The sequence below is a fragment of the Silene latifolia genome, chromosome 9 (assembly GCF_048544455.1).
Source record: "Silene latifolia isolate original U9 population chromosome 9, ASM4854445v1, whole genome shotgun sequence".
NCBI lineage: Eukaryota > Viridiplantae > Streptophyta > Magnoliopsida > Caryophyllales > Caryophyllaceae > Silene > Silene latifolia.
The window spans coordinates 28,370,981-28,390,213 of NC_133534.1; the positions used below are offsets into that span (position 1 = coordinate 28,370,981).

The window sequence follows — 19,233 nt, forward strand, 5'->3', positions numbered from 1 at the left end:
AATGGACCGATAGGACTTCTTATTTTCCCGTCTCATGTGATTATCTCGGACTTACCTAGGATACTGCCGCCGAAACTACAGTGGACCGACCATCTGGGCACCCTTTTAATATTTGTTTTCATCTTATTTCTTTAATCACTCTTTTATTTGTTCTTGTTTAATTTTAATTTTATTTACTTTAGTTATAGAACAATTCAAATAAAACCCCACCTCAAAACTGTTACCTTGGACTAAAATTAGACAACTTTTAATTACATTCGCCTCTCTGTGGTTCGACCCTGACTGCCACTAGCTATAGTAGTAGTTTGGATTTATAAATTTATCTTTGGTACTCTACGACGGTATCAAGTCCCTATCTCTATGGTGATACTATTAAAGCTTGTTTGGAGTGGGATTGATTTATTGATTTCGATTACGTTTCAGAAACGAAATATATTTAAAACAAAATCCAATGAACTAAATTATAATCCAGGCAATTAAACGAAATTGTACCAAGCAGCAAAGCCCAAAGAACAAATGATATGGTATTTAGGGTTTTAGGTGGTTAATTTCCGACAGTTTAGTGGTGGTTGCTTGAACTCCGACGTCATTTTGTGGTTAGTAGTGAATTATGAGGTGGAGGAGGTGGGTGGCTGGGTAAGGGTGTTTTTATTAGTGGTAGATTTATGGGTAGTAGAGGGGTAGTTAATGATGGCTGTGTACGATGTTTTGGCTGATCAACGGCGTTGGGGTGGTCAAGGAGGTTGGATCGGTGGGACGGATGTGAAAAAACAAGTGGTTGCTGACTTGCTGATAATTGATGGTTGGAGTCTTGGAGATGTTGGTGAGGTGGTTGTTACTTTGTGGGGGAGGCGGGGGGAATATAAGAAGGGCACTTTGGTCATATCATAGCTTATTTACTTATTGAGTCGGGAATTATGTAAAATGATGGTCGGAAATAAAATACGGTGGGAGTTGGGATATATATCATGAAATGTAGGTGGTAATTTGTAATAAACAAAATACACGGTGGTAAGTTGTAAAATACGATAAATATTAGGTGGTGAGATGTAATTTACACATTTTTTTATGAAGATGAATATGAAGATTTGAATGAAAAATATGAAGATTTGAATGAATATTGTTGTTTGATGTTTGAGTGGCGGGAAAGAGTTTGATGTTTTGAAAGGGTTTGATGTGTGACGTAAAGTAGATGTTTAGATAGGGTGGTGTTATTTTGTAAAGTGTGTTGTTTTGAAACGGTATTTATCCAATCCATCTTCGGTTTGTGATGAATGGCCTCCGTCACAAATCATATCATATTGTTCATTTTTATGCAACAAACAATCTAAACAAGGAACCCAACACCTCCCTTTGTTGCGGAAAACGAGACAGTTGCGGAAAACGAGACAGCCACAGACCACAGTTATGTCGCATGGGCCACGCGATCTACTCACCGTCTGTTGGTTTAGGCCACACGAGCCGCTCACGGCACGGTCGACTGGTCGAGTATCTCACATGACCACCTCGTCTTCTCCACACGAACGTGCTACCAAACACGCATCAGTCTACCCATTCAATCAGTAAGTTTAAATTTAAAGGTATTATTACCAGATTTAGATTACACTATTTCATTGATTCTTGACAAATTTAATTATTAATTACAATAGTCAAAGAAAAAGAGGCTAAGAATTGCTGTTGTAAATTGTTGATGTTTTAATGCAATTTGCTAATGCACAAATTCTTGTTTTAGACGGTCTTAAGTTTAGATTTACTCACATTCGATTTAAATAATGTAAAAAATGAAAAAGGGGTTGTTAAGACCGTCTTAACTCTTAAGAAGACTTACTCTTGTTAAAGAGGGAAGATGTAAGGGGCGGGCAGGAAAAGGATGAGTTTGTTCAGTTTGACAGTGAGTAGTGAGAACTGAGAAGCGTAGTGGGGAAGGAAATAGTTAAAGAAAGGGAAAATATCGGCATTTCCTCGGGGAAAATGAAAGGGCGTCACCGGGTGACACCCAATTTGGGCGCCACCCTCTCACATTGGGTGAGTGGGGACCCCTTCCATTAAAAATGGTTGTGAGAGGGTGGCACTCAATTTGGGCGTCAGCCGGTGGCGTCCTATCACTATCCTCCTTTGCTCGGACGACATTAGAAAAATTTATGGGCGACAAAAAGAAAAAAGCAGTAAAGTAGACAGACCCCTCCAATTTTTTATTTTTCGGAATGGAAAGTAATGCTACAAGAAGTCTAAATCAATGTGAACGTTAGTAATGCTATGAAACTTCCTTGTATTTTTATAGGAAAGATACATGAGTTCATTGATTAATTTATTTTCCACATTTCGCAGTTACTAAGCAATTACGTACACCAAAGCTAACACTAGCAATGTACTAATATTGAAACAATTAGCCATTTTAAAAGGGTTTAGGCACAATCTTTGTTCATAATTACACATTAATCTCGCACAATATCGATTCTTTGTTTCTAAGATCATAGAAACTAATGGCAGATGTTGCACTGTCTGTTGTTCAAACACTTTTTGCAGCTCTTCAATCTTCGGAGCTTAAGGAGATCTTCTCCATTTGGGGTTACAAATCTCAACTCAAAGAACTTGAAGATGTTGTCATCACTATAAGGAAAGTTCTCCTCGATATAGAGGACAAGGAATATCGATTCTCTATAGAAGAAGCGGAATTCATTGACAAACTCAAGAATTCTGTATACGATGCTGATGATTTATTTGATGAGGTCCTCACCCTAGCTGAGCTAAAGAAGCATGACAAGAGTAGTAAATTCTCTAAAAAGGTTCGCGATTTCTTTTCTCCTAACAACCCTATTAATCTAGCTTACACCATGTCTCGAGAGGTTAAGAGAATTCGAAAGAGGTTAGATGGAATTGTTGCTAATCATACCAAGTTTGGGTTTAAGTTTGATGTCGAACCAATTAGGAGGAGAGGGGAGGAAACCTGTTCTTATGTCTATGCTCCCGATGTTGTTGGGAGGAAGGATGACCTTGAATTTGTACTAAATAAGATACTAGATTTAAGTGTTGAAGGAAATATCGGTTTTGTTACTATAGTTGGTGTTGGAGGTTTGGGAAAAACTACTCTGGCTCAACTTGTGTATAATGATGAAAGGGTTAAATGTGTTTTTTCGTTGAGGTTGTGGGTTTGCGTTTCTGATCAAGGTGGGAAAGAATTTGATGTGAAATACATTCTTTCTCGGATTCTTGAGTCGGCTGGTTGTGAGCTTGATGATGGATTGTCCAAGGAACGAGTTCAAACCCGATTTCAAGAGGAGCTTGGAGGTAAGAAGTGTTTACTTGTTCTAGACGATGTTTGGAACGAGGATTGTTACAAATGGCGAGAATTGAGAGGTTTCTTAATGAGATTTGGAAGGGGAAGTAGAATCATTCTAACTTCACGGTCAAAAGAATCCGCAAGAATCATTGGAAATGATCATAGTTGCATATACGAATTAGGAGGTCTGTCTGAGGAAAATTCATGGTGTTTGTTTGAGCTAACGGCGTTTGGCAAAGGACACGGACATGTAGACCAGACTGAATTGGTGGAGATTGGTAGGAATATTGTAAAGCAATGTTGTAACGTTCCTCTTGCTATAAAAGTGGTCGGAAGTCTTCTGTTCGGCCAACACAAAAGCAAGTGGGAAGCCTTTGAAAAGGATGGGTTGGCATGCTTGGCGAAAACAAGTCCTGATGGCAGTATGATTACGTCCATATTGAAGCTTAGTTATGATAATCTGCATCACCCATTGAAAACGTGCTTTCGTTATTGTGCTGTATTTCAGAAGGGCTACAGAATAAGAAAGGAGATGTTGATTAGCCTCTGGATGGCACAAGGATACATTCAACCATTCTATGCCGGTCAAGACATGGAAGAGGCTGCTGATGATCTATTTTCGATTCTACTACGAAGATGTTTCTTTCAAGATGTGAGAATGGATGAACATGGCGATGTGAAGTCATGTAAAATGCATGACCTTATGCATGATCTTGCTCAACAAGTAGCCGGAGATGAGGTTTGTGCAGCTAGTTCGATGAGAAATGACTTGGGTGATTTTAAAACGCGACATCTGTATGAGGATAGGCAGCATTGTGAAGAAGAAATCTTTGGTAAGAGTAAGATACGTTCTTACCTTCAACTTTTTGAGAGTATATATGACTCGAATCTTAATTCAGAAAGTATGTTGAAACCACTGCTTGAAAATTGGGTGTGTCTAAGGACATTAACCTTGCACCATTCGTCCATTAAAAGACTACCCGATGCAATTGGCAAACTGATACATCTACGGAATCTTGACCTTCATGGCTCTCGAGAGCTAGTCGCCTTACCCAATTCCATCACAAGACTATATAATCTCCAAACTCTAATACTAGCGAATTGTGAAAGCCTGAAAGAGTTGCCAAAAGATTTCAGCAAACTTGTAAACATCAGGCACTTAGACATCAGAGGTTGCAGAAGATTGACTAATATGCCTATAGGTTTGCATAGGTTGGCTTGTTTAACTATACTAACTGCCTTCTATGTGGGTATGACTGGTTCAAGTGAGACGAAACAGAGTGTTGGTCAGTTGAGAGACCTAATAGACCTCAAGAACCTAAAAGGCGGCATTGAGTTTATAATCCCGGAAAATTATTCGAGTATCAAAGAAAGTAATAAGGAAGGTGACATTTTGGCAAAAATGGAACACCTCAAGTCAGTACAGATTCAGTTTAAATCAAGATGTGGCGCCTATGATGAAGACAAGAGAGTTGTGGCGCACGAATATTTGATCGAAGAGCTACAACCTCACCCTAATCTCAAGGGGTTCGAATTGCGAGGCTACCAAGGTCAGACAATACCCATTTGGGGAAATGCTGAACTTAACTGGGTAATGTTTCTCCCTAATCTTGTCAAAATTCAGTTAGAAAATTGCTTTCAGCTGAAGGAACTCCCACTTTTATGTGAACTTCAGCATCTAAGATCACTTGAACTTAGTTTTTTGTACAATGTGGAGTACATGGAGGAGTATCCAACAAATAGGATCATTAGTAATGGTGCCATATTCTTCCCCTCTCTCAAGTACCTTAAACTTTACGGTATGCTCAAGTTGAAAGCATGGTGGAAACGGGAAGAGTCATGGTTAGCATCATTTCCTCGTCTGTCCAAACTGAAAATCCTACACTGTCCTAATTTGATCGCGTTTCCTTCTTCCCCCACAGTAGAAACTCTAGAATTGCGAGAGGTGAACGAAAGGCTAAAATTAATCACTCAAACAAGTAGCCCAAACTCGAAAGTGAAAGAAGTCAAAATAAGTCATGTGGCAGACCTCAGAGCATTGCCACCATGCCATCCAACTAGCATATCCATAACAGCGGCTTGGGCAGAGACATTCTCAGGAGCTAGTGAGGTGTTTAAAACACGCGGGTCCACCTCCCTACGCCACCTTCAAATCGAGAGTTGTGGTCGACTCAAAAGTTTATCAGGAGGAGGGTTCGAGCATCTGACTGTCTTGGAGTCACTTGATATATCCTATTGTCATGAATTGTCCCTGACTGATGCTGATAACGGAAAAGACATTCCATGGAGACTCTTTGGCCGAAATCTTAGATCAATAAAGTTGAGCAATTTAGAGAACATGAGAAGTTTGCCTATTGGGATGCAGGATTTGACCTCTCTTAGACATCTCACAATAGAATTTTGTGAGAATTTTCGAGGATTACCCGAATGGATAAGCAAGTTAGCGAGTCTTGAATCATTGGTTGTTATATGTTGTAGCGAGATTAAGTCACTACCGGAAGCAATGTGGAGCTTAACATCTCTTAGTTGTCTGGAGATAAATCCATGTTCAAAGGAACTACTGAGTAGATGCAATGGTGTGGACTGGCCAAAAATTCAGCATATCTCCAATGTTTCCTTATATACATGGTCAGTAATTTCAATTAATGCATTTCATTTTTGTTAGTTGAGAGATTATGTTGTGCTTTTTTAATTCCTCCGACCTCCACAAATCACAAAATTACATAAATCACTAATTGTCAACTTCTGTTGATTCCCCATTAGATGTATATGAATTGTTTTCCGTAGCGGGCTTATAGAAATTGGGATACTTAACGACTTTGTTGAGTCTTCGTAGTGGGTTTATAGAAATAAGTGCAAGAGACTGGCTTACAAGTGATCGATCCTAAAACCAATTGGTGATAAGTGGAGTAACTCGCTTCTTATAAACTAGTCTCTTCACTCATTTTCTACGAAAATGTGACAATACCCCATTACACACATGGGAATAGATCTCAACAGACTTAGTTCAAACTCGTTACTATCATAACCAATTTGCTTATGTTTACTTTTACACATTGACAGTGTGATTATCAATTGACGGTTGTGATTAGGTAAGATACATATAACCAATTTCAACTTTTTTGGAAGCTTTCATGGGTGGTGGGGGGCAGGTACAGGTATAAAAATTCCTAATGTCACTTTTTTTTTTACCAATCCGGCGAGAACCTTTCATTCTTTTTACCAATTTGGCTATTTGGCCGAGTTTTTTTATTAACTTTTTTATTAAGAATCTTAAATTAGAATATTAAATGAAATTTTTCGAAAATTTATAGTGATTAAACTACAATTTATTGAAAAAAATATCGACAAAAATTATGACATAAGTAGTTGGTGCGTAAATGGAGCGGGTATAAGTCATTTCCACTTGGTAGGGTGGGTATAGTTATGGAAACTTGTACCCGTCATAAGTGGGACAGGTACGGGTACGGACGGTTATTCTTTGATGGGTACGTGTGTGGCAGCCTACATCCGGCACTGCCCCGCACTAATGACATCCTTGCTCCCGATAAGTGTGCTCAAATTTATCGACCCCGTCTCCAGCGTATATGAGATGTCAGATATATATGAATTGTACTGACAGGTTATTATATATGGCAGGGACTTACAATCACTTCCGGAAGCAATGAGGAACCTTAACCGCCCCCATCAAGTACACGAATTAGACGATGATGGTTCAGAGTAAGCTATGAAAATATTCTGAGATGCTAATAAAGAGTCCATGCATTCAAGTTTCCTTAGTCCTACCACAGGTAATCATTTGCTCAATGCATCTACTTTTCAGATTACATTGGTTTAGCTTTATTAATTTCCTAATTGGCGTAGTAGTAATTAATTTTCATTTCTTCTATATTTTTGGTCTAAACCGGGATGTCCACCGTTGACAATGGTGAGTATGACACTCTTGTGATATGGATTGATCACTTTCATTTCTTTTATTGGTTAATGTATCTTAGCTAATGCTTCCAGAAAAGTTGGAATTCTGCGCTGCCCTGTTATCCCCAAGTATGATACTCTTGTGATATTAATTGATTTTAGCCAAGTTGTGATTTTTTCGGAAGTATTTGGATTATCTGTGATGTGAGTACTCAGTGATATTGTTGAATTTAGGCAAAGTTTCAATCTTTTCAGTTAATTTGGCTGTTCAATGAACAATTGGTGATTTAAATTGAATTAGGTTTTTGTTTGGAATTGATATGATTTAAAACAACCTGTAAATGTAATTGTTATTATTACTTCTGCCAAAATATATGATTAAATTTGAAGAACATACGGTAGTTGATAAGGAAAAAAAAAACTAATCACGGAATTGGTCAAACTAGACAATGACAAAGTTCCCAGCACAGCAGTAGATTACTGTCTCCAATATAGAGAAGGTAAATGGTTGATACAGCCACTTGAAGACCAGAATTACGAATTGTTCGCACACTCTCTGTCTCAAATCATTTGCTTATCTTTTTTTTTTTAATCTTTTGAGAGGGGTATTTTAATCTAAGGTAAACATATGATTGGGACGGAGGGATTATATGTTCGCATATTAGTTGACGGTAAACATTGGTATCGTAGCATCGGTAGTATATGTGGCATATAGGTATTTGGCTATGTTTGTCCGGATTTGTTGATATGATTTTGGGTCATTATACACTTTTGCCGCATTTCTTATTGTAACGGGTCATTCCTAAACAATCTTATTGTGTTTTCTACATAAGTGTAAGAATGTGGACGTCCGACTCTGTTCTACCCCGCTGTAAGGCAGTCTTCCAGGCAATGGGTATTATTGTTGTAGCGTGGTTGAAACTTCTACTTACTGTGTTATGATTTTGCCTTGGTGGGGATCACATAGATAGATGAATGGTTCATTTCCTTGCAAACTTTTGCATGATAGATATTTCACTAGAAGGATAAGTTTACTATAAATGTGCTTGGTGCTCTTTGTTTCTATGTATTTGGTCTGCTTCTAAAAATTATGGTGACAAAACTAAGTACTAGTAGGATTTAGGCTGATTTCTTTTCTCTTGTGGCTGTAGACCAGCCACTCATATGCTAGCCAAGAACAGGACCACCGTCTAGGCCAAACTCGCACTTTCCTATAACAAACTCCAAGTAGTACTCTAACGAGTGAACCACAATTAGTACCACCTAAGTACTAGTAGGATTTAGGCTGATTTCTTTTTCTCTTTTGGCTGTAGACTAAGCACTCGTCATATGCTAGCCAAGAACAGGACCACCTATTAGGCCAAACTCGCACTTTCCTATCACAAACTCCTATTGGTAGTCTAACGAGTGAACCACAATTACTACCACCCTCCTATAAGGTTGCTTTTCGATTCCACAAGGGATTTTAAATTACATTTCAGAAGACGATGCTCAATTAGAATAATATTAGGTGGCATTATCTCATTTTCCTAAAGTAGTGGTTAGTGATGGAATCAAAGCATCATGTTGTTTGTATTCCTGCTCCTGTCCAAGGCCACATAAACCCAATGTTTAAACTAGCAAAACTACTCCATTATAGAGGTTTTTACATTACCTTTGTGCACACTGAGGTCAACTATAGCAGACTAGTCAATTCCTCGGCCTCAGATTCTCCCTCTCTTCACAACCTAGACAATTTTTGTTTTGAAACTATTCCCGATGGCCTGCCCCCAGACAACAAGCGTGGCGTAAACGACCTCCCTGAATTGATTCCTGCAATGTTCAGCTTAGAATCAAAGAAGGCACTTAGGTCGCTCTTGTTGAAGCTTCGTGCTTCTTCTGATGTGCCTCCTATAACTTGTATGATTGTAGACGCTCACATGAACATTACATATGAGCTCAGTAAAGAGTTGGGCATCCCAGTTTTGCTTTTCTACACTACAAGTGCTTGTGCTTTCCTTGGATTTTTGCATTTTGACGAACTTGTTAAAAGAGGCCTTTCTCCATTGAAAGGTATCTAAAACGTTTTACTCCCTATTTAATTTTTGGGCGTCTCATTCATTTTTTTACATCTTTATTAGGAATCTTTTAACCTTATCATCAACAAATGGTAAGAGATAGTCATATACGGAGTAGGTTTGAAGAACTTTTCCAAACCAAATTTGAGGGAAACCCGTCACATGATAATCAATTTCAAACATGACAATCTTGCTATTTCATGAAACACAAATTCTCTTAAGAGACAATCACATGATAAGATTATTACGAGACATAGATATACTCTTTTTAGTGGATTCTTGGGTAATTTGGGAAGTTTTTTTGTGGTTAAATGAGCTGGTGTCATATTATATTCGTAGAAGACCGCTCCATTGGAGGCTTACTGCTGACTAAATTTGTTGATCATGTTGGTTCTTGTAGGCTTATCTTAAGGTGTAAACAAATTGTTTTAATGATTCTGTAATACACTCTCCTCTCACAAGCATACATGGATGAGTTCATTTTACTTGTGGAAATAGTATACCCCTTCGTTTAATAAACGACAGCACTTCGGATTTTTTGTAGGACACAAGTCAAATAAATTTTGTATGAAATAATTTCAGGCAGACGTTTCCATTAGATTTTTGAGGTTGTCTCAAAGAGTAACTTCAAAGTACTTAATTTTCATTAAGAACATTTTTGTTGGCAGATGAAAGCTACTTAACCAATGGATTCCTTGACACGCCAGTCAGCTGGATTCCCGGCCTAAAAAATGAGGCCAAGTTAAAGCACCTCCCTTCATTTGTGAGAACAACAGATCCACATGATTTTATGTTCAACTACAACATCGAGGTATCGAGTCAAGCTATAATTGCTGGTAACATTATCCTGAACACATTTGATGATCTAGAAGGCGAAGTTCTACGAGGTATTAAAACCAAGATACCAAATCTATTTACCATTGGCCCTTTACCATTGCTCTGCCATCAAGCCAATTTACTAAACTTTGGTTCAAATTTATGGACGGAAGACACAAATTGCTTAGAATGGTTGGATAAAAGAAGTCCAAAATCTGTGATTTATGTTAACTATGGAAGCCTAGCTATTTTAACCTCGGAACAACTCGAGGAGTTTGCTTGGGGACTTGCTAACAGTAAGCAGCATTTCTTGGCGGTGATCCGGAATGATTTGGTCAATGGTGAATCCGGGTTTTTATCTAAGGAGTATATGGAGGAGATCAAGGGAAGGGGTTTGATTTCAGGTTGGTGTCCACAAGAGAAGGTGCTTAAGCACCCGGCTATTGGAGCTTTCTTGACTCATTGTGGGTGGAATTCGACCCTGGAAAGCATGGGTGAAGGGTTGCGTATGATATGTTGGCCATTTTTCGCAGACCAGCACACAAATTGCTTTTATGCTTGTGATGATTGGGGAGTCGGGGTGGAGATTGGGGAGGGTGAGGTCAAAAGAGGCCGAGTTGAAGAGGCTGTGAGAGAGGTGATGGAGGGTGAGAAGGGGAAAGAAATGAGGGAGAAAGCTTTGGAATGGAAGAAGAAAGCTGAGGAGGCTACTCGACTTGGTGGTTCGTCTTATAATAACTTTGAAGACTTAGTTAAGTGGATCACAGAGAAGAACAATACAGAGTAGTTGTTATTCTTGTTAGGATGGTTAAAAGGAACAATGAATAGAGTCATTATGTGACGCTCTGCACATATTGACCTTTTAGACTATACTTGTATGCATCGTTGTATCGAGTTTCATTATAAATCGAAAGTCACACTTAATGAATTCTTCTTGTTTGTTGATTTGCAACTCTTGGGATTAGATTCTTTACGTATTATAACTTGATAAATTTGCGTGTTATTATGCGCATTTAATGTTTCCTGTGGGTAGTTTGTCAGGGGGAGGGTTCCAGCATGCCACTGCCCTGGAGAAGCTTGAGAGTGTCTCGTTATCTGTTGTCACTTGAGAAATCCTGTATCCTGAACTGTCTCAGAATTAATTGACAATAGAAAAGTCGTCATTCCATGGGTATTCTTTCTTGAGAATCTCCGATCTATGAAACTGAGGAATCTGCTGAGTATGGAGGCTTGGTTATTCAGGGTTTGAGCTGTCCTATACTCCTTGACATTGAATTTCGGGAGAATTTTCGAGGGTTGCCAGGACAGATAGCTGTTGGATGTTGCAGTGAGATACCTGTTTGTTGAATCGCATAGAGACTATTTTGGATCTATTGCTAAATTATAAAACTATAACAAGCTCCCGCAATTGAGTGAGTCATTCAATGCAAACCTCAAAGCAGTTTTCACCGTGCTAAGCTCATAAACAACCTCTTCATGTTAGTATTACCGGTAAGGCTCCATACGTTCGACCCCCCTTATCCCGTTATATACAGGAGGCCTTATTGCACTGCAGTATTGTTGTATTCCAAGAACAATTATCTTAAAGGAAAGAGGTATTTTATGTCACATTAAAATGTAATGTTATGACAGGTTTGTACATATGGCAGGGTTCCGAGGAAATCATGGAAATCGGCTGAGTTGGATCAAAGGCCGTGCATTGAAGTTTCCTTAGTTCCCCCAGGTAAACGCTAGTTCAATGCATATCCATTTCCTAGTTATTTTTGTCGTGAATGTGTTTTGTGAAGGATACACAATCATATGTGATTCATATACTCTATGGCTTAAACTTGTGTCCAGAAGTTGTAAACACGGTACTATATATTTCAAGAATGCAAGAACAGCCCTTGTTATGATAGTCGATTACAAGGCTAATTGAACAAACTAATTGCATGCATAACTAACTAGGAAAATAGTATAGTCTCTATAAGATTCTGATTGCTTGAAGTAGCTTTCAGACACTGGGTAAAATATTGTTGTTCCGTGGTTGAATCCGACACTTGGTGTATCATACTTCTGCCTTAGTGGAGCGGAGCGCCTAGATAGATGAATGAATCACTGCCATGAAAATTTTAGTATGCTAGCTAGATTTTCAACTAAGGAGATAATATTACGATAAATTTGCCTGGTGCTCTTTTTTTTGTAGGATATTGTGTATGCCAACTTATTCAGGACCAAAGACGTATCCTGATCTGTTGATAGTCCCACAGGTGAACTAAAATTAACTACCAATCTTTCATATTTTGGATGTTTCTTCCATGATATATATTAAACTGCATTTGATCATTGGTTGTTCTATGTTGTAGCGATATTAAGTCGCTTCCTGAAGCAATGAGGAGCGTAACATCTCTTCGTTGTCTCGAGATAAATCCATGTTCAAAGGAACTGATGAGCAGATGCAATCCAAATGGTGTGGACTGGCCAAAAATTCAACATATATCCAATGTTTCCTTATATACATGGTCAGTTGTTTCAATTAATGCATTTCATTTCTGTTAGTCGAGAGATATGTTATGCTTTTTTAATTCCCATAAATCACAAATTGTGAACTTCTGATGATTACCTTTGTGACTAATACCTTAGAGAGTTAGAGACACTCATGTAGATGTCACCTGAATTACGGTATAGTCATATAAATTGTGATACTTGACGACTTTGTTGAGTCTTCCGTAGCGGGCTTATAAAAATAACTGTAAGAGACCGGTCTACAAGCAACTGAGGTTTCATGACTTTCATCGTAAAACCGATGGGTGATAGGAGGAGTAATTCACTTACTTATAAACTAGTCTCTTCACTCATTTTCTACCAATGTGTGATAATATGCCAATACACACATGGGAATAGATCTCAACAGACTCGTTCTATCATAACCAACCAATTTTGTCTCTATGTTTACTGTTACAAATTGACGGATTCACATACATGAATCGCTATTCGTACACATTAAAAAATAAAATATTTTGCTCATTTTTATCATTTTTTTAATCTAAAAAAGTACTACGTAAAAATTTTAAAAGTAATTTTTGCATAATGGTAAGCTAGTACTTCCTCTAATCTAACCCAAACTATTCGTGTCTAATATACAAGGAGAAAGTTAAAAATGAGTAGTTGGTCTTAAATAAGAGAGTAACTTAATATTTTCGAAAAGACACATTAGGCATGTCACAAACTCACAATGAATATTTTACAAGATTCTCGTAATATGTTGCGGACACGTATAAGATGTACACAAATTCTCATTTAAGATGTATATGAATTGCGTTTTATTTTGGTACAAAAGAGAGGCTGGGATTTAAAGAAACTAAACGAAAATTAAAAAAGGAAAAGAAACTCCCAACACATCATATCATCACGCAAGATGCGTCGTAAATGAGGGGAATGATCCAAAGTAAGGACTCGTTTGGTTTATACGGGAATTAAAATCATGTGTTATTTTGCAGTTCACCTGATTTAATTTCCTAAATTAGAATTCACCTAAATTGCGTTTTTATGTTTGGTTGTGTCATGCTGGAGTTTCTTTTTCCTATGAGTTTCCAATGACCTTGGGGGCCTAGGTTGTTTAATTACCCATTATGTAGGAGTTGGAAACTCCCCCATTTTACAAAAAATGGGGTAACCCAACAACTTCCAAAAACCATAATTCATGGGACAACTATGTTTGCTTCCCGATTAGCGATGTCAGTGAGGCTGGTACAGGTGTGGGGTAGAGCTTTCGTGGGTGGTGGAGCGGGTACGCATTCAAAAATTCCACCCGCCATGTGGTGGTGAGACGGGGGTGAATTTTGTGTCATACTCAGTTACCCACCTAATACCCGCCTACCCTCCAATTATTAAAAAAAGTTAATATTATTATGATTATTTATGGAGTTTTTTATTTAAATTTTTTTATTGAAAATCTTAAATTAGAATATAAAATAAAATTCTTTGAAAATTCGTAGTAATTAAACTACATTTTATTGAAAAAAGTATCGACAAAAATTATGACAAATAGTTGGTTGGTGGGCAAGTAGGGCGGGTACGGGTCTAGATTTCCACCCAATGGAAGTATGGCCGTATGGGTATAAAACTTGTACCCGCCATAAATGGTGGGGCGGATACAGAGTATTATTTTGTGGGTACCGGTGCGGGGATTCGTACATCCACCGCCTACCTGCCCTAATAACATCCCTACTCCCGTTAAGTGTGCTCAAATTTATCGACCCCGTATCCAGCGTTTATGAGATATCAGATATATATGAATTTTACTGAAAGGTTTACTACATATGGCAGGGACATAGCATCACTTCCAGAAGCAATGAGGAACCTCAGCTGCCCCATCCAACTACACGAAATAGACAATGATTGTTCAGAGTAAAGCCATGAAAATGCATTGAAGTTTCATTAGTCTCAACACAGGTAATCATTTGCTCAATGCATCTAGTTTTTACTTTTTAGATTACATTGGTTTAGCTTTATTTAATTCCTAATTGGGGTTGTTTCATATAATCTTAGATTATAAATTCACTTTCATTTTCTTTTATATTTTTGGTTTAAACCGGGATGTCCACCGTCGACAACAACGGTGAGTATGGTACTCTTCTGATATGAATTAATCACTTTCATTTTAGCGAATGCTTCCAGAAAAGTTGGAATTATGCAATACCCTTTTTCCCTAAGTATGATACTCTTGTGATATTAATTGATTTTAGCCGAGTTGTGATTTTTTTTTCCGGAAGTAATCGATTATCTGTAATGTGGGTACTCAATAATATTGTTTAATTTAACCAAAGTTTCAATCCATTTTTCAGTTATTTTGGCTGTTCAATGAACTATTGGTGATTTAAATTGAACTAGGTTATTACTTCTGACAAAGAGACAAAATTGCCAGCACAGCAAGATAAATAATTTTTCCTTCCACTAGAAAATGGTTGATACTGCTTCGGTAGTATATGTGGCATATGGGTGTTTGGCTATGTTTGTCCGGATTGGTTGATATGATAACGGGCCATTCCTAAACAATCTTATTGTTTTATTCTACATAAGTGTAAGAATGTGGACGTCCGACTGTGCTCTACCCCGTCTTCCAGAGTTCCAGGCAATGGGTATTATTGTTATAGCGTGGTTGAAATCTGCTAGTTACTGTGTTATGATTTTGCCTGGCTGGATCACATAGTAGTTACTGTGTTATGATATTTCAATGTGCTCTACCCTGCCGACTGTGCTCTTTGTTTCTATGCATTTGCTCTGCTTCAGAAAATTTATAGTGACAACAAGTACTAGTACGATTTAGGCTTCTTTCTTTTTTTTGTTGCCGTAGACCAACAAGTCGTCATAAGCAAAGAACAGGACCGCTCTGTAGGCCAAACTTGCATTTACTTATCACAAACTCCTATTGGTAGTCTCATGAGTGAACCAAATTTAGTACCACCCTCGTATAAGGTTGGTATTCGATTCCACAAGGGATTTTAAATTACATTTGAAAAGACATTTAAGAGTAAAATATTAGTGATGGAATCTAAGCATCATGTTGTTTGTATTCCTGCTTCAGCTCAAGGCCACATAAACCCACGAGGTTTTTACATCACCTTTGTGCACACTGAGTTCAATTATAGCAAATTAGTCAATTCCTTGGCCTCAGATTCTCTGTCTCTTCACAACCAAGACAATTTTTGCTATGAAACTATCCCCGATGGCCTGCCTCCAGACAACAAGCGTGGCGTAAATGATCTCCCTGCTATGATTCGTTTACTATAAACTTGCTTGGTGCTCTTTGTTTCTATGCATTTGGTCTGCTTCAAAAAATTTATCGGGACAAAACTAAGTACGTACTAGATTTAGGCTGCCCTTTTTTTTGTGGCTGTAGACGAACCACCCATCGTAAGCTAGTTAGCTAGTCAAGAACAGGACCACTCTCTAGGCAACTTTCATTTTCTTATCACAAACTCCTATTGGTAGTCTCACGAGTGAACCAAATTTAGTACCACCCTCTTATAAGATTGTTATTCGATTCCACAAGGGATTTTAAATTACATTTGAAAAGACTATGCTCTACTAGAGTAATGATTTCAGGTAGCGTTATCTCATTTTCCTGAAGTAGTGATTAGAGATGGAATATAAGCATCATGTTGTTTGTATTCCTGCTGCAGCCCAAGGCCACATAAACCCAATGTTCAAACTAGCAAAGCTACTCCATTATAGAGGCTTTTACATTACCTTTGTGCACACTGAGTTCAATTATAGCAGACTAGTCAATTCCTTGGCCTCAGATTCTCCCTCTCTTCACAACCTAGGAAATTTTCGTTTTGAAACTATTCCCGATGGCCTGCCTCCAGATAACAAGCGTGGCGTAAATGACCTCCCTGCATTGATTCGTGCAATGTTCTTAGAATCAAAGAAGGCACTTAGGTCACTCTTGTTGAAGCTTCGTGCTTCCTCTGATGTGCCTCCTATAACTTGTATGATTGTAGATGCTCACATCAACATTACGCATGAGCTCAGTAAAGAGTTGGGCATCCCAGTTTTGCTTTTCTACACTACAAGTGCTTGTGCTGTCCTAGGATTTTTGCATTTTGACGAACTTGTTAAACGAGGCCTTTCTCCATTAAAAGGTATCTGAAAAGTTTTATCTTTTAACCTTTTCATCAACAAATGGTTCTAGATAGTCATATATGTATTTTTTATTTTTTTCGCATGACACAAGTCAAATAAATTTTGTATGAAATAATTTCAGACAAACGTTTCCATTAGATTTTTGAAGTGGTCTCAAAGAGTAACTTCAAAGTACTAAATTTTCATTATTTACTTTTTTGTTGGCAGATGAAAGCTGCTTAACCAATGGATTCCTTGACACGCCAATCGACTGGATTCCCGGACTAAAAAATGGGGTCAAGTTGAAGCACCTCCCTTCATTTGTGAGAGCAACAGATCCACATGATTTTATGTTCAACTACAACATCGAGGCAGCGAGTCAAGCTATAATTGCCGGTAACATAATCCTGAACACATTTGATGATCTAGAAGGCGAAGTTCTACGGGGTATTAAAACCAAGATACCAAATATGTTTGCCATTGGCCCTTTACCATTGCTCTGCCATCAAGCCAATTTACATAACTTTGGTTCAAATTTATGGAAGGAAGACACAAATTGCTTAGAATGGTTGGATAAAAGAAGTCCAAAATCTGTGATTTATGTAAACTATGGAAGCCTAACTATATTAACCTCGGAACAACTCGAGGAGTTTGCTTGGGGATTAGCTAAAAGTAAGCAACATTTCTTGTGGGTGATCCGGAATGATTTGGTCAATGGTGAATCCGGGTTTTTGTCTAAGGAGTATATGGAGGAGATCAAGGAAAGGGGTTTGGTTTCAGGTTGGTGCCCACAAGAGAAGGTGCTTAAACACCTGGCTATCGGAGCTTTCTTGACTCACTGTGGGTGGAATTCGACCCTGGAAAGCATGGGTGAAGGGTTGCCTATGATATGTTGGCCATTTTTCGCAGACCAACAAACAAATTGCTATTATGCTTGTGATGATTGGGGAGTCGGGGTGGAGATTGGGGAGGGTGAGGTTAAAAGAGGCCGAGTTGAAGAGGTTGTGAGAGAGGTGATGGAGGGTGAAAAGGGGAAAGAAATGAGGGAGAAAGCTCTGAAATGGAAGAAGAAAGCAGAGGAGGCTACTAAACTTGGTGGTTCATCCCATAATAACTTTGAAGACTTGGTTAAGTGCATCACGGAGAAGAACAATATAGAGTAGTTGTTTACAACATAATAAGTATTAAATTTATTTATTTTGATAGGTTTACAACATATAATTTGTCATTTATGCATTAAAAATCTTTAAAATAAAAGTAAAAGTTAGAAGCACCTCTGGCTCTACAAATTGACTTTTGGGCTTAAAAGAATTTATTTTACTTCTTCAAAATTGATTGTTTGACCTAGCTTGTGCTTATTCAATGGTAAATCACTCCTAAAATCCGGGCTAGATAGCACCTAAGTCATTTCCAGTAGCATTGCCAGGTAGATGTGGCAATTATTGACACGACACGAACCCCACATGAAGTTAACGGGTTAGGGTTAAGACTTTGTGACCTATTTAAGTAATTGGGTTGACACGGACACGACGCAAAATTTAAATGGGTCGTGTTAGGGTTGAGCTCTTTTAACACGAACCTCAAATGAATAACCTGTTTATTTAAAAGTGTCATAATATATTTGGGTTGAATCAATAATCCAAACAAACCACTTAAAAAATATGCATTTTCATTCATCATTTTTGAGATAATAGGGGTATAAAGCTTAGTTTAGTTTATTGGGTTAAATGAGTTAAAAGTTACCTGCTAAAAGATAAACGAGTTAAACAAGTCGGGTTGAGTTATGGAAAAATTAAATGGGTTGGGTTAAGGTTGAGACAAATGACCCGTTTATGTAATTAGGTCGGGCTAGGGTTAAGATCGTAATGACTCGTTTAAAGTTGACACGAACACGACACGACCTGATCTGTTAGCCAGGTCTATTGACAAGCTCTACATCTCTTCAAAGTTTTGATATGAAATTAGTATGTTTTGAGAAACTGAAGGGAAGATGTAATCCATGGCAAAAATTCAACATATTTCCGACGTTACTTTGTATTCGTTATAACTTGTAAGTAACTCGAATTGAGGCATTTCATTGTAATATTATTATTAGGGTTTTTTTATAAGTGGTATCACTTATAATCCAAATTTTAGCAACTGCTACCAAAGTAATATTTTTTAAAAAACTACTACCAATATTGCTGGTTCGAATTATAACTAATTACCACATGACCACGAACCTCCTGTTTACGCATGAAAAGACAAAAATACCCATATTTTACACTCCCCTCACTCATACCATTCATTTACCCAAACATATCCCTTCTTTAACCTAAATCTTTAACTTCACTATCATTCAACCTAAACCTAAATTACATCCCAATCAAATTGGGGAATCTAAAAATCATCTCAATCTTCTAAATTTCTTCCCCATATTGAATCCCAGATTTGGGTTTACACTTAATCTAAATCCCCAATTAGTTCCAATCCTAGTTACGTTTTAAGTTCTTCCTCAAATTCCACTCTTTTGAGTTAGTCGTTTTTAATTTCATTGTTTGCTGGATTAACCTTTCTTAT

General features: G+C 37.9%; 3 protein-coding genes across 7 annotated transcripts; all 3 read left to right on the forward strand.

Annotated features, from left to right (window-relative positions):
• Window positions 1-1,153: 1,153 nt before the first annotated feature.
• Window positions 1,154-16,661, forward strand: LOC141599470 (disease resistance protein RGA2-like). Of its 5 annotated transcripts, none has more exons than XM_074419488.1 (9): window positions 1,154-1,580; window positions 2,527-5,908; window positions 6,920-7,071; window positions 11,102-11,559; window positions 11,718-11,791; window positions 12,254-12,317; window positions 12,414-12,569; window positions 14,377-14,502; window positions 16,554-16,661. In XM_074419488.1, the coding sequence occupies exons 2-3, from the start codon at window positions 2,835-2,837 to the stop codon at window positions 7,002-7,004; spliced, it is 3,159 nt and encodes a 1,052-aa protein (XP_074275589.1). In that variant the 5' UTR covers window positions 1,154-1,580; window positions 2,527-2,834; the 3' UTR covers window positions 7,005-7,071; window positions 11,102-11,559; window positions 11,718-11,791; window positions 12,254-12,317; window positions 12,414-12,569; window positions 14,377-14,502; window positions 16,554-16,661. The 5 variants fall into 5 exon arrangements, with proteins under 5 accessions (XP_074275589.1, XP_074275588.1, XP_074275590.1 ...); XM_074419487.1 differs by having other exon boundaries at window positions 1,154-1,562; XM_074419486.1 differs by lacking the exon at window positions 1,154-1,580 and having other exon boundaries at window positions 2,247-5,908; window positions 11,701-11,791.
• Window positions 7,575-10,996, forward strand: LOC141599471 (7-deoxyloganetin glucosyltransferase-like). Its single transcript, XM_074419490.1, has 2 exons — window positions 7,575-9,247; window positions 9,921-10,996. The coding sequence occupies exons 1-2, from the start codon at window positions 8,743-8,745 to the stop codon at window positions 10,853-10,855; spliced, it is 1,440 nt and encodes a 479-aa protein (XP_074275591.1). The 5' UTR covers window positions 7,575-8,742; the 3' UTR covers window positions 10,856-10,996.
• Window positions 15,871-17,967, forward strand: LOC141599473 (7-deoxyloganetin glucosyltransferase-like). The gene is made up of 2 exons (XM_074419491.1): window positions 15,871-16,694; window positions 16,903-17,967. The coding sequence occupies exons 1-2, from the start codon at window positions 16,193-16,195 to the stop codon at window positions 17,835-17,837; spliced, it is 1,437 nt and encodes a 478-aa protein (XP_074275592.1). The 5' UTR covers window positions 15,871-16,192; the 3' UTR covers window positions 17,838-17,967.
• Window positions 17,968-19,233: the final 1,266 nt, after the last annotated feature.

What these genes read in the sequence shown, in the direction of transcription:
- LOC141599471 (XM_074419490.1), top strand. Translation starts at nt 8,743, where the DNA reads ATGGAATCAAAGCATCATGTTGTTTGTATTCCTGCTCCTGTCCAAGGC. An exon ending in AGGCCTTTCTCCATTGAAAG is followed by an intron (nt 9,248 to 9,920) that starts GTATCTAAAACG and finishes TTTTGTTGGCAG; the next exon opens with ATGAAAGCTACTTAACCAAT.
- LOC141599470 (XM_074419486.1), top strand. Translation starts at nt 2,484, where the DNA reads ATGGCAGATGTTGCACTGTCTGTTGTTCAAACACTTTTTGCAGCTCTT. An exon ending in AATGTTTCCTTATATACATG is followed by an intron (nt 5,909 to 6,919) that starts GTCAGTAATTTC and finishes TATATATGGCAG; the next exon opens with GGACTTACAATCACTTCCGG.
- LOC141599473 (XM_074419491.1), top strand. Translation starts at nt 16,193, where the DNA reads ATGGAATATAAGCATCATGTTGTTTGTATTCCTGCTGCAGCCCAAGGC. An exon ending in AGGCCTTTCTCCATTAAAAG is followed by an intron (nt 16,695 to 16,902) that starts GTATCTGAAAAG and finishes TTTTGTTGGCAG; the next exon opens with ATGAAAGCTGCTTAACCAAT.